The sequence below is a fragment of the Elgaria multicarinata genome, chromosome 6, assembly GCF_023053635.1.
Source record: "Elgaria multicarinata webbii isolate HBS135686 ecotype San Diego chromosome 6, rElgMul1.1.pri, whole genome shotgun sequence".
Classification (NCBI taxonomy): Eukaryota; Metazoa; Chordata; class Lepidosauria; order Squamata; family Anguidae; genus Elgaria; species Elgaria multicarinata.
The window spans coordinates 41,092,069-41,112,067 of record NC_086176.1 but is presented as its reverse complement, the minus strand read 5'-3'; the positions used below and the strand labels follow the sequence as shown (position 1 = coordinate 41,112,067).

Sequence of the window (19,999 nt, the reverse complement as noted above, 5' to 3'; positions counted from 1 at the left end):
TCAACTGGAGCATGGAAAAAAGACCTTTCCCACTGATGATAATGAAACTGAAAACAATACCAGGTGTTAATTGAACTACACCCTTTACAGGCAGCAACGGGAGTCATTTGGGGTCAGGAAAGGCTATGGGCACTTGGTGCAAATGTCTTCCTGCCTTCTACAAGCACAAACAAAGCTCAAGCTTTTTGGTGAGGCAGACCTTGTCTTCCCCCTGTAGCCCTCTGGTGTTTTGCCACTGCTTCTTCTGATTTCTCTTTTACCACAGAAAAGGAGAAAAAGACCGAATAACTACCTAATACCTTGTAATTCGTAGAAGCCCTCTGCCTGGGATCACCTTAAGACTAAAGAACCAACCTATTTTTTTTTTTTAAAAAAAAATGATAACGGTGATAATTCCATCCAATAAATCAGCTAATTAAAATGGGAGAGAATCTTGTATACATGCTTCAGGAACATAATCAAGCCACATCAGTTGTGGCTAGTTAAAATGCAAAAGTTAAATATGTTTTGTATTTTGAAGGGATTTGTAAATTAACGATGGCTATTCAGCATTGCGCCAGTTCTGCATGAGGTAATGTTGTATTGTATCAGTTTTAGCAATGTAATTTAAGAATTCACATTGTCTGATCTTCTCCTGGAGTACCAATTGTGTCTAAGTATCTTACAAATTACTTTACAATCTAAAGTGTCACTTATAGTTTTCTCTTTATTCCTGACAAGAAAACTACAATTCTGTAGACTGTAACAGTGCCAGTGTTTTCTTACTTCTACACAGCACCTCTTTTAAAAGTTGTCTGCAACATGATTCCCTAAACCTTTTAAGAATATTTGCAAATCTCACTTCATAAAAACAGTAAATAATACATAATTGGTCATTTGACTTTTTAAAGGCTTTATTTTAAGATTTATTTTTTAATCATAATATAAAACATGCCTTCATCTAGAAAATTCATTTAGAATGTTTTTAAGATGTTTTAAAGATGTTTTAAATCAGTTTTTAATGTGAATTTTAAATAAATAAATAAAAATCATGTTCTTATACTGTTTGTTTTATACTTTGAATTGTTTTAGTTTTTGTGAACCACCCAGGGAGCTTCGGCTGTTGGGCAGTATAAAAATGCAATAAAATAAATAAATAAAAACCAAATATTCAATTTAACAAAAGCTTGCTTCTGCACTACCAGTATAGTCAGGAATTGCCATTCTTTGTTCTTTTACTTTTATGGAGGATCGAACTCCACTGGCCAGTTCATTGCATTCCAATGTTTTCTGTGTTTGTCCTCCTATATTTTTTTCAGACCTAATTTGTCATTTTGAAGGGCACTGGTGGATAAAATAGTGCTACATTAAGTCTTGCCTGGAACTCCATTCTAATTCTGCTATCAGATTCTTATAGAAAAGAAATGCCTCAGTGGCAATGAAAAGCTATAGTGTGGAACAGGTGAGAAAAGCAATCATTCTGACGTCCAATCTCCAGCGCTCATATGTACGAAGCAAGAACTCAAAATCACTTAACACAGGCTCATTACCTGTTAATCATAATGTTGAGGTATTTAAAGGTTGGGCTTCTCCTCCACTGTTTTGATGTGTGCTTGAGTGAATTTGGGATACAAACTACGTTAGTGATAGTGAGTATATGACAAAGAAAGACATGTATATATTAGTGAGAGTGATCTTTCTCTTCCTTCCATACTGGTAGAATTTACATGGCAGTGTGCGTGTGTGTGTGTTGTTGTTGTTGTAGGAGCAAAAAAACAATACACCATTGGTAAATGAGTGATGGCTTTGATTTACTCACTTTCTTGGTGACATACATAACTAATATAGAATTTTTTTTCATACATATTTATTGGCAATATATTACAATATCCCTTCCCTTAGCTGTAAGTCATATTCCCCTCAAGAAGTAAGGGAACATGCTTGGATCTATCAAATAATATTTAATCCTATATATGAATACTGTTACCACCACTTCTATGAAATCTAGGGAAATCGACCGTATCTACATTTCCTAGGCCTGAACAGTCATGCTTAAAATAAATAATGGAGTAATATTGGCAGAAACATCCTACAAGTGTGAAAGACCAATAACTCAGGAACAACAAGTCTGTGCAGTTTTAATGAGTGCTCTAATGGTTCAATGGATGACACTTAAATGGGATTCCTAGTAGATTCATTCTGAAAGATTGTCTTCAATAAAGCTGTCATTAACAAAGGAACTGGATTTCCTCACAGTAAATTCATGAAAACAATTTTTTGTAAAAAGGCATTTGCAATGCTGTTGCGATATTTGCAATGTTCTTTTTTTGGCTACTTTTTCACCCTCAAAATTGCATGCCTGTAGAAAGAAGGTCTGCATTTTTGTTAGCTGCTGTTGACTTGTAATATTTGGCTCACTAAACTAGCCTTCCTTAAACTGGGGCCTCCATATGTGTCAGGACTACAGCTTCCAGCATCCCCAGCAAGCACATCTATTGGCTACACTGGTTGCAAATGGTGGGAGCTGTAGGGTTTTTTTCTATACATGCATAGAATTGCACCCTTTATTTCTTTTTCATACCTGAATAATATGGAGAAATCAACCATTAGCTCACAGTTTTACTGATTGGAAAATGGTCTAAAGTGTAGTATCCAATGTTAGTCCTACGTAGAGTATACTCATTGCAATGAATCAGACTTACGTTAGTCACAACTATCTTAACTTCCATTGATTTCAATGGGTCTACTCTATGTAGGACTAACATTCAATGCTACCCAAAATTACTTTCTTTTTACTGGATGCTTCAAAAATAAAAGATAAAAGTGGTATTTGCATGTTTGTCAAACATAGGCTAGACAATACTTTAAGAGAGCAATCCCATGGCCCCAGTGTCGGGCGTGGGGAGAATTGGATTGTTCAGTTTACTGGCTCCACGGTGAGATATAGGGTTCCAACCTGACCTTAGAGCCACTAAACTGTGCTCCCCTCCTCCTTGTAGCCAGCACAGAAAGTACTGTACCAGCTACCTCTCCACACACAGAAAGCTGAGACAGGGAAAAGAGAGTGGTCCCGGGGTGGGAGGGGAGGAGACCGAGGAAGCTGCCTTACTCAGTTTCCTATGTTTGCCCCAGCCTCCTTCACTCTCAGTTCAAAGCCCTACAGTTAGACAGGCAAATGGGCCATAACATGGAGGCAAGGATCACCTCCGTGCTCTGGCAGCCCTGCATTAGGATGCTCAGCAGCCTCTGACTTTGGAGGCAGCCAACTATTAACATAGGATTATGCCCTAACAATATTATTTTTTATGTACTTATACATAGCCAGGTATTGGCTGTAGTGATGGCTAAACATTTTACAAAATCACATGGTAGAATACATTTAAGACTGTATGGCTAACACATTAGACTGAGGGGCAGAGGAAATTCCGAAATTCCTTTGATGTGTTAGTTTTCTCCAGAGAGCATTTAACAAGAGAGGACAATCAAATGTGTAACCCTCAGCCTGCAGTGCCATAGTTAGAGAAAGGCAAGAAGCATGCAACACTAGTGAACTTCTAGGTCAGCTCTAAGTGTCTTTTTGAAATAAGGTAGGGCAGAAGAGATTTTAAAAAATGCATTGTATGAAGAACAATAATATAAGGATCCTGGTAGATGTCAAAGCTAATAGATGGTTTGGAACTAGAGAATCATTAACTACCTATGAAAATGAATAAGTTGACCCTCTTTTACCAATGTCAGCTTTTGCTATGAGTATTTCATCTTTCGGATGCATCTATAATAAGATGCTGTTTTATTATTCAGGAAACTTGCCAATTGAATGTGATTTACATAGCGCATTAACAAAACATGAATGCTAAATACATTGATACATCATCATGGGAAGTTGCCAGTAGAATTACATATTCCTACTGCATTAGTAGGACTTGAGTATCAGAAAGTAAAGAATAACTTATTAGTGATTGGATACCTCGTACTTGCATATCTGGCAGAGGTCAACTTTTCCCCTATTTTTCCATTTCAAAAGTTTCACAATGGGAGTAACATGAAAAACGTATCAATGTTTATCCCTGCATTCTTCAATCTAAGGCCCATAAAGAGTTTTAAAGGGTGGCTCTCATCCCAGCTTCCTTATTTGAAGTTGGACATGCTCTGATGAAGATGGACATGCTCTCCCACACCTATCTGCTTTGTCAGAATCTGGGGAAAACATTCAGACTCACAGTAATAGTCATGGAAAGGCATCAATGATTGGAAGAGGTTAAAGCTAAGTGCCTAAATATCACCCTATAGACTCTGGAGTCCTTGCCTCACCGTTTTTTTCAAGTTTTCCCTGTGATACTAGCTGAAAACAAGAAAGGACTCCTAAATGTCTACAGGGCAGCTCCACAATGGCTGAGCAATGCATATTGGCTAGCATAATTTACAACACAGTCCTATGTCTACTGAGAAGTGAGGCTCTCCAAGTTCAATGGGACTTACTCGCAGGTAAGTGTGCCTAGGAATGCAGCTCAAATGTTTCACTTCCTTCTTCCAGCCTTGGGTAGGGAACATCTGAATAATGGCAAGGACAGAGAGAGTTCTCTACTGCTCTCCTGATATACAGGTAGGTGTGAACAGGACATCCTTTCTGCCAGCAGCTTTGAATACTGTTTGCCCAGTATTCAAAGTGGACATGTGTAGTGGAGGATGCTTGCTTTTCAATTCAGTATAGTAGGATTCCTGCATGCTGGGTGATCAGTTCAGATCTCGGCTGTTGGTAATCCAACGTGTCTGCTTCTTTCCACCCAACTGGCATGCTAGAACCCCCAAAGAACTGCCAGTGTAAGCAGTGTCATCAATCATCGGCAATGAAAAAGACTGTAACCAGATGTGGAAGTTTTCCAATAATTATTATAGATGATGATGATGGGCACTCTTTATATAATGATGCAATATTTCCACCATTATTTTTTTTAAAAAACCTACTAATAGGTTTTCCTCTTATTTATTTATTTATTTATTTCTTCCTTCCATTTATATACCACCCCACAGCCGAAGCTCTCTGGGCGGTTTACAACAATTAAAAATAGTAAACATTAAAAAGTATACAAGATTTAAAAAACCATCAGAAACATAAAAACAGTATAAATGGATTTAATGGATGGCCTTTCCAGTCTCCCCATTACGTTCTGAACGGCTGTAGTGGAGAAGCTCAGTGCTTTCCGCCACCACCATCACCTCCTCCTGCTGCTGCTAGCAAGGGCATTCTAGGGTAGGGGTGGGTGTGCTTTTCCTTTTTTCATTTACCCAGTAGGACAATTATTTCATATGGTATATGGAGGCCTCCTCACCCTATATTCTAACCTTTTAATGAAACATTCCTCCCACTTTTATACATGCCAATACAGAGAGTATGGAGAATCGCTGAGCAAGAGTTAGACCCAAACTACAAGTTACTACATGTAGCTGCTAGCGATGTCTCTCTTTGCGGGGCAGACGCAAAAATAAAGAGATGACACACAGAACTTTGGGTTTAAACAGGGGCCACATTTATTCAAGATCTGCAAAAGGGGGTAATCCTAATGGGCATCCAGCCTGGCCTGCACACAGGCCTTGCTACTACGCAAGGGCGAGCATTCTTGTCCGGGGGTTGGCGCAGCCTCTTTTGCCCTCCCCCCCTGGCCGTCCCCCTACGGGATAGGGAAACCTTCCCTTGTCACCCCCCAACCCAGGCCACTAGGCTCAAGGTAGGGTGAGAAAGGTCAGCCTCAGAGGTAATCCTTATCTCCCAGCCCGACCACAAGGCTCAACACTGGGAGCCCTCGGGAATTACGTGTCACTGAAAACAGTGCCTCTGAATGCTCACCAGCCACGCAAAGCAAAGAGGGGTGGAAGGGTAAGTGCCCAGTTTTTCTCCCTTAGGTCACTCCTCCCAGCCTGGTGGCCCCAAACCCAAATTCCCAATCACCATTGGGCACGCCTCTTCCCTTGCCCTGCCCGCAAACCTCTCCCCATGCCCAGGCTTTGCCGGGCATGGCAGAATGATCCTTCTTTTAGTACCACAGAAGAGGACGAAGAGTTGGAGCTCCCTCCCCACCCAGCGGTGCTTATTTTCGAGTAAGAAAGAAGTTACATGTAGCTTTGTCCTCAGGAACATAGGCAGCTTCCGTATACTGAACTAAAGTATTGCTCTATCTAGCTTTGGCTTGCCTATGTTGACTATCAGCAGCTCTTCAGGATTTCAGACATGGGTCTCTCTCAGCCCTGCTGGATTGAACTTGGGACCTGTTGCATGCAATTCATTTTCGACAACTGAACCAGGGCCTTTCCAGTCTCAGTGGTAGAATTATTTGGCTATTGGTATTTCAGCCTGCTCGGAAGCATTTTTTTAATGAGGGATCTTTTCTTATAGTGGAGGTGCAGTGCAGTCATTTTCCAAACATGGAAAATACAACTCTGAAAATAACATTCCACAGGAATCTAATAACAAAACAGGAATATGGTGCCACCCGGACACTATAATTTATTGCTAAGAGCAGTGGACTACTGTAACTAAAACTAAACACTAAACAAAAACACACAGCCTATAATCTTCCCTCTTATTTTTTTTAAACAGTGGATCAGAAATTGCTTAGAGGCAAAAGTGAACCTGCAAAACATTCATATATTCCACATCATAGTTAAAAAGACAGAGTAATAAATTTTTCACTGGTTGTTACACTAATTGTTTCTTAATCACTGCAGCATATCTTTCAGTGTGATATTATAGAATCTGAAGGCGTGTTCTTTCCAATCCAAGACTTTTCTTTTAAACTCTGCTGAATCTTGGTAGAGTTAGGGGCAATGGGAACTTTTTTCTCTTTTTTTAACCCCCTCCATGGTGTATTTGTGTGTAGAATTTAGGGACAAAAACAGGAGCGGGGGAGCTAAAATTCCCCTCCTGAGTTACCAGAGCTCTGGGGCATCATCAGACAAGCGTTTTATGGTACGCTCGTTGTTGGGCACTCACGGATTTTCACAGGTCCCTCTCACGATGTCATCTGCATCCCACATGCCTCCTGCTCATTCTAGCCTTCTTCGCAAGACAAAAAAACATCCCATTAAGTCCAACTTATTTTTTGAGACGGAACTTGCTGCTATCTCCTGCTGAGTGCATAGCAGCTTGATCAAAATGGCCCACTGAATGGGCTATGTGCATGTTGTTTACTTCCTCTTTTGAAAGCGGAAGTATTGAGGAACAAACATGCGGGCTGAGAAGCGATGGTAAGGAAACACAACTTTCCCCTGTGTGATGACGCTCCTGATCTGAATTGGGGCTGTACATGTTTACACTCAAGCTCTGCTATGCATGATTAGCAGCACATTTACTTTTCCCTTAGTGACTTGAGTGAAGTATTCTGTGCTTGGGGCAGAGGGAGGAGTAGGCTTGCTGATTTCTCCACAGCTGAAGCCCAGTGTACACACCCCTGCAACCCCATGCTCGCAGTTCTGGAGAAGCCCATTCCGGAAAACCAGCTGCTCAACGAAATATAGGGGTACAGGAGGAAGGAGCAGAAAGACCCTGAGAAGGGATGCAGAAATAATTGTAAATTATTTATCTCTTCCATCACAGATCTGATGATGCACTGACGCTGACAAGATCTAGTAAATCTACCAGTGTTACAGCGGCATGGCAAGGAGCCAGAACATGACTTCACCTTCCTCAATATTAAATGTTAACGCAAAGGACTTCCTTTAACATCAAGCACCAAGCCTGATGAGAAGAACCATTAAAATGATGTACAGCCAGTTTGGCAGGCTAGGTTAATGCATACTTTCTTCCTTATGCTCCTGTCTCTCTGGGCCAGTTGTACCTCACTTGTTCTTTTCACGGTTGAGGAATAGGCACCTGGGAACCTTTATGAGGGAGAAGAATTCTATATGCACAAATCAGGTCTTATCTTATGTGCATATACATTCGCCCAACTTGCAAAGATATGGTGAGTGCATGACCCTGCCCGTTTTTCAGCTGTATGCACACCTACATGCATATATGCAGCTGCTTAACACTGAAGCACGCACGCAGACAGAATCAAGACTCAAACACATGGGACAGAACAATCCTGGAAGATCCCCCAGGGATCTGCCCTTTTACTGCAGTATGGCCACATTTGCATAGCTTGTCATGCCAGCAAGTTGTACTGAGTTGAACTGACACTGAAATGCTATTATTAGTATTTGTTATTAACGTGTGTTACACGGCAGGTGCTCAACCTCAAAACAAAAGCCTACACTTTCACAATATTTTCTGCCTATATCAAATATCTTAAAGCACCAAGACTGGTAAGTGTCAATCAGCTGATGATTAAAATCAGGAGACTAAAAGCCTCAGAAGAAAATGCTCTAGCAGCAATTAAGAACTAAGTGGGTATTTGATATAATGTTGCACTTTGCATGTTACAAGGTGCTGGAAAAATCTGCTTCAGGTTATATTTGGCATTCTGCATTCACTGGTAGTGTGTGGGCTCCTTTCATATCACCATATTATTGTTAAATTTCAAAGGATACATTTCCAAATACACAAGCCCAACTGTTTAATAGCTGTCAAATCCATATTTGCATTGCCCCACACATGTGCCCTGAAACAGGGAGAAAAATGCAGAAAACCATAGAAAAGTTTGCTCTGGTTGATAAAGTTAGAAAAACAAAACACAAAACGAAGAATAGTACAAGATAGAAATTGCAAAACTGTAATCTAGTATATCAAAACAACCATCCTTCTTGAAGGAACCTAGATGAGATAGTAATACATCTCTTTCCGATTAGCACAATAATAACACCATTCTTTTATATGCAGGCTACAGCTCAATGGTTGAATACATGCTCTGCAAGTAGAAGGTCCCAAGTTCAAATCATCAGGTAAGGCAGGGGGAAAAAAACCCTCTTGCCTCAAACCCTGGAGAACTTCTGCCAGTCAGTGTCAACAATACCAGGCTAAACAGACCAATGGTCTGATTCTCTATAAAGGCAACCTCCTATGTTCCTAATCCATACTTTTTAAAATACTTTGGTTGAAAATGATGGAACTTCTGAAAAACTCTTGGAATCATTGTAAGTCTTTTTACTTAGGCTACCTTATGAATTAGTGGAGAACGTAACTGTAATAGATTTTATTTAAGTTCAATTCTTAATTTGTATTTTCTTTCTACACCAGCTGCCTTATGGGATAGATCCTTGTGAGTTATTTTTGTTTTAATGTTGCTTATATTTTATTTTATTCTATTAATGTATCTTTAGCTTACTTGTAATCTGCCTTGGAAGGGAATTCTATCTTGAAAGACAGGACACAAATATCAATAAATAGGATGGGGTAAACTGGAATGTATGTTCCAGCACGGTGCCAGTGATATGCTTGAGTATAACACTCTCTTAATGCATGAAGATCCTTTGGTCAATTGGGAGGAGAAGCCTTGGCTCATGGGGATGGGAACCTCCTGGCCATGGAGGTTCCCCATCCAGCCCACCAGCTTCTTCCCCGTCCCCCTCAGCCTCTCTCCCCAGGCAAAATCTCTTTTTTCTGATCAGCAGCTAATCAAAGATAAGTCCCTTTCCCTGATCAATGCGGAGAAAAGCTCATGTATGTATATGAACTCTGTGTGTGTGTGTGTGTGTGTGTGTGTGCGTGTGTGTGTGTGAGTGTGTGTGTGTACACACACACATCTGTGAATGATGCTTGTGTGTGTATGATTGGGGTTTGTGTATGTATGTGAAAAGTGGGGTTTGTATGGTGTTGATTATTGTATATGAATCTTATGCACGTATCTGTGTATGAATCATGTGCACATGTCTGTGTGAATGACGTGAGAAAGAGTGGGATGGACTCTGGCCACCCCTACGCCTTTCTGGCATGCAGCCCCTGGAAGTATTTTAGGTGGCAAACTGGCCCTTCTTCTGCCTTAAGGCATCAAAACCAAACCCATTTATATTGCACAGTTAAACAATCCCATTTGATATGAACTTCACTTTGACTTCATGTCAAATCTTTCTGAAAACTGAGGGGAATTTCAAAGGAGATGAGTGTTGTGGCATGGGCATCATTTGAGAAAGAATATACAATAAAAACTTGATTGCTTAATGTAACTCTTGGAATCAACTGTATTGCAACTGTGCCCACAACTACACTCTTTATATCAGGGCTGGGAAACCTGTGTCCCTCCAGATGTTTTGGCCTAAACCTCCCATCAGCCATAGCCAGCATAGCTAATGGTGAGGGATCATGGGAGTTGTAGGCCAAAACCTCTGGAGGGTGATGAGTTGCCCATCCCTGCTTTATATGATATTCTTATATTGTTTTACAGTCCTACCTATTTGCTCTAAAATTCTTTAAATTCCAGACTCACAAAACTGCTAACAATAAAGTACAGGTAGTTTTACTGTTATCAATACATATTTAAGCTATCCTTTTAAAACATACCCATTATGAGTAAGAGTTAGACAAAGGCTAATGACTCAGAGATTAACTGTTCTAAGCGACACTGACATTATAATGTAATGCTGTATGGAGACCTTTAGGTGAATTAGTACTATTCACATTTCATTTGACTGTAAAGAGTAGATTGCTTATTTGTGGGGGGAAACCATTTGTCAGTATCTTCAACAATTTTAACTTTTTATAAGTCAGTTCTGTATGACCTTTATACAAATAGAAGTTCTATTCAAAGGATGTAGAGCATAAAGATCCAGTATATTTAAGTATCTTAGGCAGGAGAGTTTTAAATAGCAGTTGAACATCTACTGTTACAGTACAGAACTCCAATTGCATATCATTTAATGATGCTATGTTAGAGAAAGCCTTAAGCCCTATCTGAAAAATAATCTCATTACTGTCAAAGATGAAAACGCAGTCTCTGGTAGTCACATAAATATGTTGACTTGAAGGTCATTTTAGGGTTTAAAGTTATACTTAACACAGTTCAGGAGTGATTTTCTGCCAATTGTATGTAATTATTTAGTGTTCATTCACAAAGATCATGCTACAGAAACTGTGCACATAAGTATTTCATCTGTCATTTACTGGCAGTCGGTTTTTCGTTCATGTACAGTCACTCGCACAAACATCACAACATTCCTTCTGTACAGTGTAAATTCCTAAACATATCACTATCAATTGCTGTTCTTGTCTACTCACATGCAGATAGTAGAAATGGAATATCTGATATCAACAAGTAGTGTTGAAAAAAGGCTTCCCCACCCTGATGCTTTCCAGATATTATGGACTGAAACTCCCATCAGTCCAAGTCAGACTGATCAATGGTCAGGGATGATGGAAGTTGTAGCCCAAAACATCTGGAGAGCACATGGTTGGAAAAGGCAGGTCTAAATCCGGGGTGAACAACCTTTTGGGACTGAAGGTTGTCCACGGGGTGGGGCAGGAACCTCACATCCACTCATGCACACACACACAGAAGGGTGAGGGGCATAGTTTAATCTCATTCCCATTCCAAAGATCATGCATAAGTTCGCTGGGGTGGGAGGGAGACTACTTTGATCCCGAACTGGATTGCTGCCTCTGCATCACCATTAGCAGGGCAGAAGCAGTGATGCTGGCTGCTTTCAGATCACTAGAGGAAGGAGGAGGCTTTAGACCCCTTCCAGCAATCCAATTTTCACTGTTCTTTTCCACTGCCATAAGCAGAGTGGATGCAACAAGGTCTACTACCCCTGGGTCCTTGGGGCAGAGAAGCCAGCTTTAGACCCCTGTCCCTCCCGAATAGTGTTCTCTCCTTCCCAGCAACACTGATCGGCATTGCTGTGTCACAATAAATCGTGTGTAACAGAGAGCTCGATTGTGGGTGGAATTTGGCGGGGGTGGGGAATGAGGGCTGCACGTGCCCATTGGCTACAGGTTGTGCACTCTTGGCTTAGAACAATAAGGAAGGAAAGTTCATGATTTCTTTAGCTGCTCCCACTTGCGGCTGGGCAATGCACACTATCTTGTTCACAATAAGCCAGAATTCTGATGTGTTGTGATGTGTTAACATGACATTTGCGAACTCATAACATGATTGCGACAGAGTTGTGAAATTGTACTTTAATATGCTATATAACATGGTGGGCACCGGAAACAGTAGAGAAAGTAGAAGGGTGAACAGGAAGAAAGAGAATCAGTTTTGTTATCTCCTCTGTACAGCACCATGTACACTGATGGTACTATATAAATAAATAATAATAATAATAATTTTGTCATATGCCACATTTAAACTGGGTGATTTTCTAAAAGTAGCCTTACTTAATCCAAATCCAGATTGAGTGCCACAATGAAAAGTGCAAAAGGTTTTTAAAAGACAGAAGAAAATGCAAGGATTATCCAGAAATGGAAGTTGAATGATGGAACAGTTAGGGTAATCAAGGAGATGACTGAAGAAAAGGTTTGCATTGGATTCTTCATAACAAATGATTTCTACTATGTCCAAGTATTCTAAGAAATGGTAAAGCCACAGATGCAACTAATCAGAAATGGACTACAATGTCAGTGACCTCTTGAGTATTTCACCCTGGAATAATAGCCATAAATACTGCAGTGGAGTTGTCCTTCCTTGTGTATTCTCTCTCTTTTTTGCATGATAAACCATATTGTCCTTTTCAAGAAGCAGTAATAGTGTATGGTGTTTACTGGATGCCGTCCAAGTCCCTTCATCCAAAACATATTGATATGTGTGTGCCAATATGTATCTTGGGAGTTGCAATGTATAGGATATTAAAAGGGTATTTCATAAATGCTTCCTGTTATGATACCATTAAAACCCACAATTCATGAATTATTGATGGGAGAGGTAATAACGCCTTGATGGTGTTATAGCCTATAACAACATTGAACAGAATCCTTGATCTACAACAAATTTACTCAGTGGACCAACACATCTTCTTAAGCTATTCTGACATAAGGTAATGAAAGCAGCCCAGATTACTGTTAGACAGCATCATAAACTATCAATTAATTGGACACAAAATTTAAGCTTCATAGATGATTAAATGAAATTATGATTTAGAAGTATTCACTTGCTTTTCAATTTTTCCGTCCGACATTATTAATAACAGAGATTTTAGCTGTATTAAATTAAACTGAATTTACTACATCATTCACAGAGTCAAAGGTAATGTGCCAGAGGTGTGCAGTTATGTTTTTTTGTGCAGTTATGTTTTTTTGGCTGTTCAAAAAGTCCTAACTTTATCGCTGATCAGAGGTATTTGATACTGAATTTCCATGTGAACATGCATGCAACAGTGAGTATTCCCAAGACAGATGTTTTAACAGGGACCCTCCCTAAGGTCAGCACTGCCCACCTAAATGGAACATAATTCATTTACAAGGTAATCCTACATTTCCGGAGAGAGCATCCCAGGAACCATAGGATTTTTCAGATTCCTCGATAGATTCCTGTAGACACACCTATGATTGCAGGAGGAGGACTCTGAGTTCTGATTCTGCTCCCCCTTCCCCAAGCTTGCAGATACTTTGGCATGAACTGCAGCAGCTGCTCCCCAAAGTTGTAAAAGTGACTTTGGGAAGATGCCCCAATGGGTTGGGGAGGGAAGGGAGAGGAGAGGAGAGGCTGGGATCTGTGGGACCCTGTGGCCTCTTTAGTCCCAGCCCCAGTTCTGGCCCCAGCAGTGCTACCTCTCTAAATGAGCTCATATGCCTTGGGTCTGGGTAGTATTCAACTAGTCCAAACCAACATGATCTTGCAACCCACCAGTTGAAGACCACTGTTCTAGAAGAAATGAAAACAATGAGATGGACAGACAGGAGAAAATCGTCTCCACTGCTCCTTCTGCTCTGTTGGAGTGTGCCGGCAGAGCACTGGCTATTTGGAGCACTCTTTCAAAGGGCATATGATTGAAACTTTAGAATATCTTCCTTACCTGAAGAGAATTTTGACTCTTCAAGAAATTGTTCTCAAAAGGCCCTGAAATTTAGAATGTTCAGAATTCCACACGAATAATGCATGGTATCGTCTTAAATTATACATTTACAGTGCAATCCTATGCATCATGTTTATTCAGAAGAAATAGTAGGGCTTACTATCTACTATATGTGTGCTAAGTCTTGCTGCATTACTTGGATGAAAGTCCCATTGCACTCAATATGTGTTTGGGATTACAGCCTGAAGATGTATTTTACTGACTACTTACACCAAGCTCAACCAATTAATATAACAATAGTACTCCAAGTGGTCAGGGGATCAGCCTCTAAGAAACTTGGGGAAAGTTACCTCATATTCTTGGGAAAACTTCAAGTTGTCATTAGCCTTCAGCCTTTCAATGGAATCCGCAAGTTCCAAAATAGGTATTGGAGGATGGCTAGCCATACCTGTTGATGGAGAGAGAAATGACAATGGCATTGAAAAATAATAAAAGAAGGCTATGAAATCCAGACTTAGAAAATATAGCAATTAGAATGGCTATAAAATGTGTAAATAGTAAAGATGTTGTAAGGTGACAGAAGCAGGCAGATAGTTTAGTCACTCAAAGCAAGACATGCTCTGGAGAGATGAGCTTTGAAGCCAAATTACTAAAAAAAAATAAGTAAAAATAAAATCACCAAGCATATTCCCAAAGCTAACATTCTTAGTGTTAAAAGAAAAGAAAAAGTTATTATGCCAAGACTTAATGAGGTTAGCTAGGTGGGGAAAAATGAGACAGTTAGACCTGATGTTGACTTCTGCTTTGAGTAATGACTCTTAATGTCTATCAAACCCCTTTTCCTGTGCTGTATGAAATGGAAACAGTGTTGGACTTCGGTGAACAAAAGATGAACTGGGGGCAGGGAGAAGCCATTCAAAGAAGCCTAAAGGGATACAATAGTACTGACAGAAAATAAAGTGACTTATGAGGAAAACTAACTTGAAGAATGTAGGTTACTGGGGTAACCAGAAACACTTGACTCTGCAAAAAGGAACTGTAAAAATAAATAAATAAAACAAAACAAGGCAAAGGGAGTGGAGAAACTCATTCAAAATAAAATAAAATAAATAAATGGATAGATTACTGTGTCTCAGGGAAGGGAGGACTGGCTAATATGAGTTGACTAAGTAAGACAGGAAAGAATCTAATGATTTTTTTCCCAAAAACAAAGAATTGTATAAAGTTTAGGACATTCACATGCAACTATGGATTGCCAGAGTAACATGCACCGCTGCTTACAGACAACAGTCAATAAAGACAAGATTGGACATCAGACATTTTGAGCTTCAAAAATGTTTTCACTAGTAGCAGATTGTAGAGGCAGGGGTTGTACAGACTCAGTGCTGCTGAACACAAACATCTGGCTGACCCTAGTACCTCAGAGAAAAGCTCTCAACCCCATCCCTTTATCAACCCCCAGGAATTACCTACAATCTACTTCAGGTGTAAACATCTTTGTCTACCAATGGAAAAATGGTGAATACAGAGAAGGCTGAGGGCAGGGATGGGAACAGGAGAAGGAGACAGCAAGGGAAAGGGAGAGACAAAGGGCGAAAGAGGAAATGTGGGGTCAACTAGCATGATCTGCCAGCTGAAGATTTTAGCAAGTCCACTTTTTGTGGATATTTCTTTTCAACCAATCAGTATGGATGGTTTTCCACCCACCGAATTTCCCCCCGTTATTTAAGCATGCCTAGAATAAAATAGCTTGTTGCAGGGAGACACAAAGTTGGCTAGATTTTTTTTTAAAACTAGCGAACCCCATAATGTATTGAAATTATAAAGCAAAACCATGATCACTGAAGGGAGGAGTGGGGGGCTCTAACTGGAAGCCACGTTTTCCACAGTTCAGGCTGTTTCACCACCATGAATTTGAAGGGTATGCTCAAAGAAAGCTAGTTTGCCATTGTGGTGGCACAGCTTTATATGACATGACCAGGAAATGATATAGATAATTCATAAAATTGCTTTTGCTATATATTTCTTTACCTAGCTTAATAAAGTCCATAGGAAGGACCAGCAGCATATCATTCAAATCTTGTTTGTGGCATAGAAAATAGTACTGCATACCATTGTGTAGCCAAAGTAATTATATACACAATAGTTCTTTCGATTGTGTGGTCTGTGTGCTTATATTGTAAGATCAAGTGAGCCAGAAGAATCCCTCGCAAACTGTGGAAACTACTTCTTGGAAGGGAAAGCTACAATGATTTTTTATATATATATATGCATCACTTTTGATATCTCCCATTTCATCGTATGCAACATTTAAGCTGGGTGATTATCTAAAAGTAGCCATGAAATATACTTGATCCAGATCCAGATTGAGCACCCCAATGAAAAATATAAAAGGTTTTTTTTTAAAAAAAAAAAAGGCACAAGAAAATGCTAGGCTTATTCAGAAATGGAAGTTGAATGATGGAACATCTAAAACAGTGATTGAACAGAGAAAATAATAGAGACAAAGATGTTTAGACCTTTTCGAGCGAATCGTGGGAGAGAGTTATTATCATATAAGGACTGAGTGGTAGTTTGGCTAGAGAGGGAGGACACAGAGCCAATCAGGGAAGCGTAGGGGACTGAATTACTGCTCAAAGCTGTAAAAAGTAAAGCCAATTGGAAATGGGAAAGAAATTAGTAACAGCAGTAGAAGACCATAATATTCAGTCAGTTTTCACAATGACAAATGCATTCTTTTTGCATGCACAAACTTTTTGTGGACATTTAGTATTGGAACGACTAGGTGGGAAGATCAGAGCACCTTAACATATCCTTAACACATCCAGCTGAATTCATGGACTAGTTTACTGCAGAATTGGAGTTCAATATGGCAGCCACATGGGTATGTTGTTTAATTATTAATAAAACACAGAGAAATCAGAAAGAAATTATTAACAGAACAATCTGGCAAATGTGTATTCAGAAGTAAACCATGCTATCTTAAATTGGACTCACTCCAAAGTAAATGTGCATAAGATTGCAGCCTAAGAATGTTAAAGAATTAAGCCCTTTTTCTTCATGGGTTCAACCACTGATGCATCCATATTGAAAGAAGTACCCAGGCCAACCATTACATCTATGTTCTACTATTTATATTTATCAGCATCCTTCTGCAGTTAAAGATTAGAGGCTCATCAAAAGGTGGCATAATTTTTTTTTTTTTTGGAGAAGGGATATAAAAGCCAACATCTTCTAGAATTAACCATCTGGTGATTATTGCAGTGCAGCGGTCTTAATTTTATGACTAATACAAATTGAGTGCTTTTCAATAACGTTTCACAGTCATCTCATACAAGGAAATAATTATAAGTGTACGTTCTTTTATGGTGATATCCCAACCCCGGTAAAAACACACACAAAACTTGACTATTCACTGATTGTGAAACATAGTACTCACATATGAATACCACTGTAATGTGTTTTAGTTTATAAAGATGGTTTCTAAAATTATTTTTCTACTGGTACATATTACGACCAAATACTGTCCTCAGCATATGCGTGGGAATTCAACCACGGATCATGGACTGTGCGTCTGCACATCAAGAATACTACACAAAATGCAGAGAAGTTATTTTATGGATCTACAATGCACCCACTTGTGGATGTACATTTTCATTTATGTATCCTAGAGCATTTTGTATTAATATATACGTATACAAAATAAATGAAAAGGCCTCCTAGACATTATTAACTCAATATGCCAATATCTGCTCTTTCTCCAGAAGTGTGGAATTATGTGGATCTAACTCAAACCAAAATGCAACAAAAACATATATCTAAGATTTCACTGGCAACAACCCTTTGTGCTTAGTACAGAAGAGACATAGCACAACATGACAGAAGCATTCAGCTCCACAAAAATTAAGCCACATCATGTGTTGCTGCTGCTGTTTTTTCCTGGAAAGGGTGGTAATTTTATAATGAACATAAAGGAGCTATGCTAGGTGCAGCAATACCAAGGCACAACCGTGAGAGCAGGCAACATTTATCCCACTGATGAACGATGCGTAAAAGTTTTACTGCACCTTAGTTCTCACAGATAAATATTCACATTTGCTCAGCTTCCACTGAGGTATACATCTGAGAAAGTGAACACACCTTAAGGATCGATTCACACTTTATATTAAAGATGTGTTTGCTGCATATACACTTAACACCTCCTGGTGAACATTGTAAAGTGTGAAGAGGAGGTATACAGTGGAAATCCATGATTAGCCACAGCTTCCTGGCATGTGTCTGCTGTGTGTTATAGACACAAGTCTTGCATTCACTCTTCAGAATGCTGAGCAAGACAAGTACTAAAACGAAAAGTGTGAATTAAGATATTAGAGTTGAACAGGGAAACTCATTTCCAATTTTGGACGTATTTATTTTTAAATGGGTGCAAATGAAAATCTTATTTCGTTTCACCTCAAGGAAAACATTTCATCTTAACAGAGGAAGTGGCTCAAGTGGGGTTTTCAGCTGAAATTTCCTTACTTCCAGGGTACAAGACTTTCTTGTGCCTTTAATACAGACAGGGCGCAACGCGTTTCAGACATGCTCAAGATTAGAATATCTCTCAGTTAGAATCCCCTCATAAATACATTGATGTCTATGAGCCAAATTAGCAAAACCAGTCCCCTCCCCAATCTCTTTTCACACAAGAGTTGATTATACTGCAGCCTAGCTTCAAACAAATAGTCATGATCACAAAAGGCAGAACTCTTGACCTGTGATGCTTAATTTTTAGAGGCCAGATCAGAAGAAAGCAATTAGTTTGTACTATGATGCATAAGGATTAGGAACCAATAACAATTACATTATTTTCTGTCTGAAATATACAAAGAGAAACATATGCATATTTTGAACAAGGTGCCTTCCTCTTATGCCATGGGCAAGCGCCGGACCCTCAGAAATATAGAACCTAATTTCCTTAATGCGCAATTTCAACCTTATTTGTTTTATTTATTTACAATATTTATATACCGCTCCCCATTGAAAATTTCGGAGCGATGTACAAGCTTGGTTTACTATTGCAGAACTAGGAAAATTGTTAATCTCTCTGCAATGGAGTGGCTTATATTATATATTTATGTTATATGAACATTTCTGTTTAACACTATTTTTCTTATGCTCCAAGTATCCTTTTTAGGAGGTACTGATCGCTAATGAGATAAAGATTTAATTGCTGCCAACTTATATAAATAACTTCTGGGTGTGAAACATTTGGTGCTTCAATAAGGATGAGCAGGGGGTCAGTTCCAATGAATGTCTAAATCTTACTCCCCTAACTGACAAGCAAATTGGAGGTATCTTGTAGCTTGGAGTCTAAGAAAATCCATTGACAGAATGTTTAAAATTGTCTTTTCAATTCTTTGAAAATCCAAGTGGGCTTAACCACTTCATGTGGATTTGACTTATTTAAATCTGTGTTTAAATTAGGAACATGGAAAACATTTTTTTTTTTTTTTTAGGAAACAGAGCAAAGGAAGCCATGTTGGCCCATAAAATCCCTGAAAATCCACAGACAAGGCAATATCTGTATTATAACCAATCAAAATGTCACAAAATAGTAGGCGAGTTTTTGAATTCCTTAGAACTCTTCATTAAGCTGTTTGTTAGACAAAACAAACAAACAAAAACCGGGCAGGGAACACTGAAGCCAGAGAGTCTGCCTTGGTCATTCTTAAGATGGAGTGTTGAATGGTCCCTCCTGTATAGAGAAATGTATAGAGAAACTCCAGTGTGAAGTGTTTTTTCATAGATATAGCCAACATTATCTGTTCCTGAGACTGTGTAGAGGAATTGTTTCCAGCTGTAATTATCATGGAAAATTGCTACCCGCTACAGACTGTTTCCTTCATATAATAGTCTGGTTCACATGGACGGTTCTTCACATTATCATAAATGGCATCATGGCTTGATTGCATGTGTGAACCAGTCTTATAGTTCACAACTGAGTGTATGTACTATAGGTGCACCATTGTGGTATTTGTAAAGAAGGGTATTTACTTACATTTTGTAGATTTTGTTTATTGGTCAGTAAATGTAGCACATAAATGTAGCCTTTACTCAGACAACATATTCACACAAAAAATAAATACATGTGGGGACT

General features: G+C 39.3%; 1 protein-coding gene across 3 annotated transcripts in view; it reads right to left on the bottom strand.

Annotated features, from left to right (window-relative positions):
• Positions 1-19,999, bottom strand: part of PTPRD (protein tyrosine phosphatase receptor type D) — a 1,062,283-nt gene that overhangs the window by 80,073 nt on the left and 962,211 nt on the right. For all 3 annotated transcript variants that reach the window (XM_063129268.1, XM_063129265.1, XM_063129267.1), the window contains 2 exons: positions 16,380-16,499; positions 14,211-14,308 (listed from right to left, as the gene is read on the bottom strand). In XM_063129268.1, coding sequence (XP_062985338.1) covers positions 14,211-14,308; positions 16,380-16,499 — 218 coding nt within the window. The remainder of the gene's footprint in view (positions 1-14,210; positions 14,309-16,379; positions 16,500-19,999) is intronic.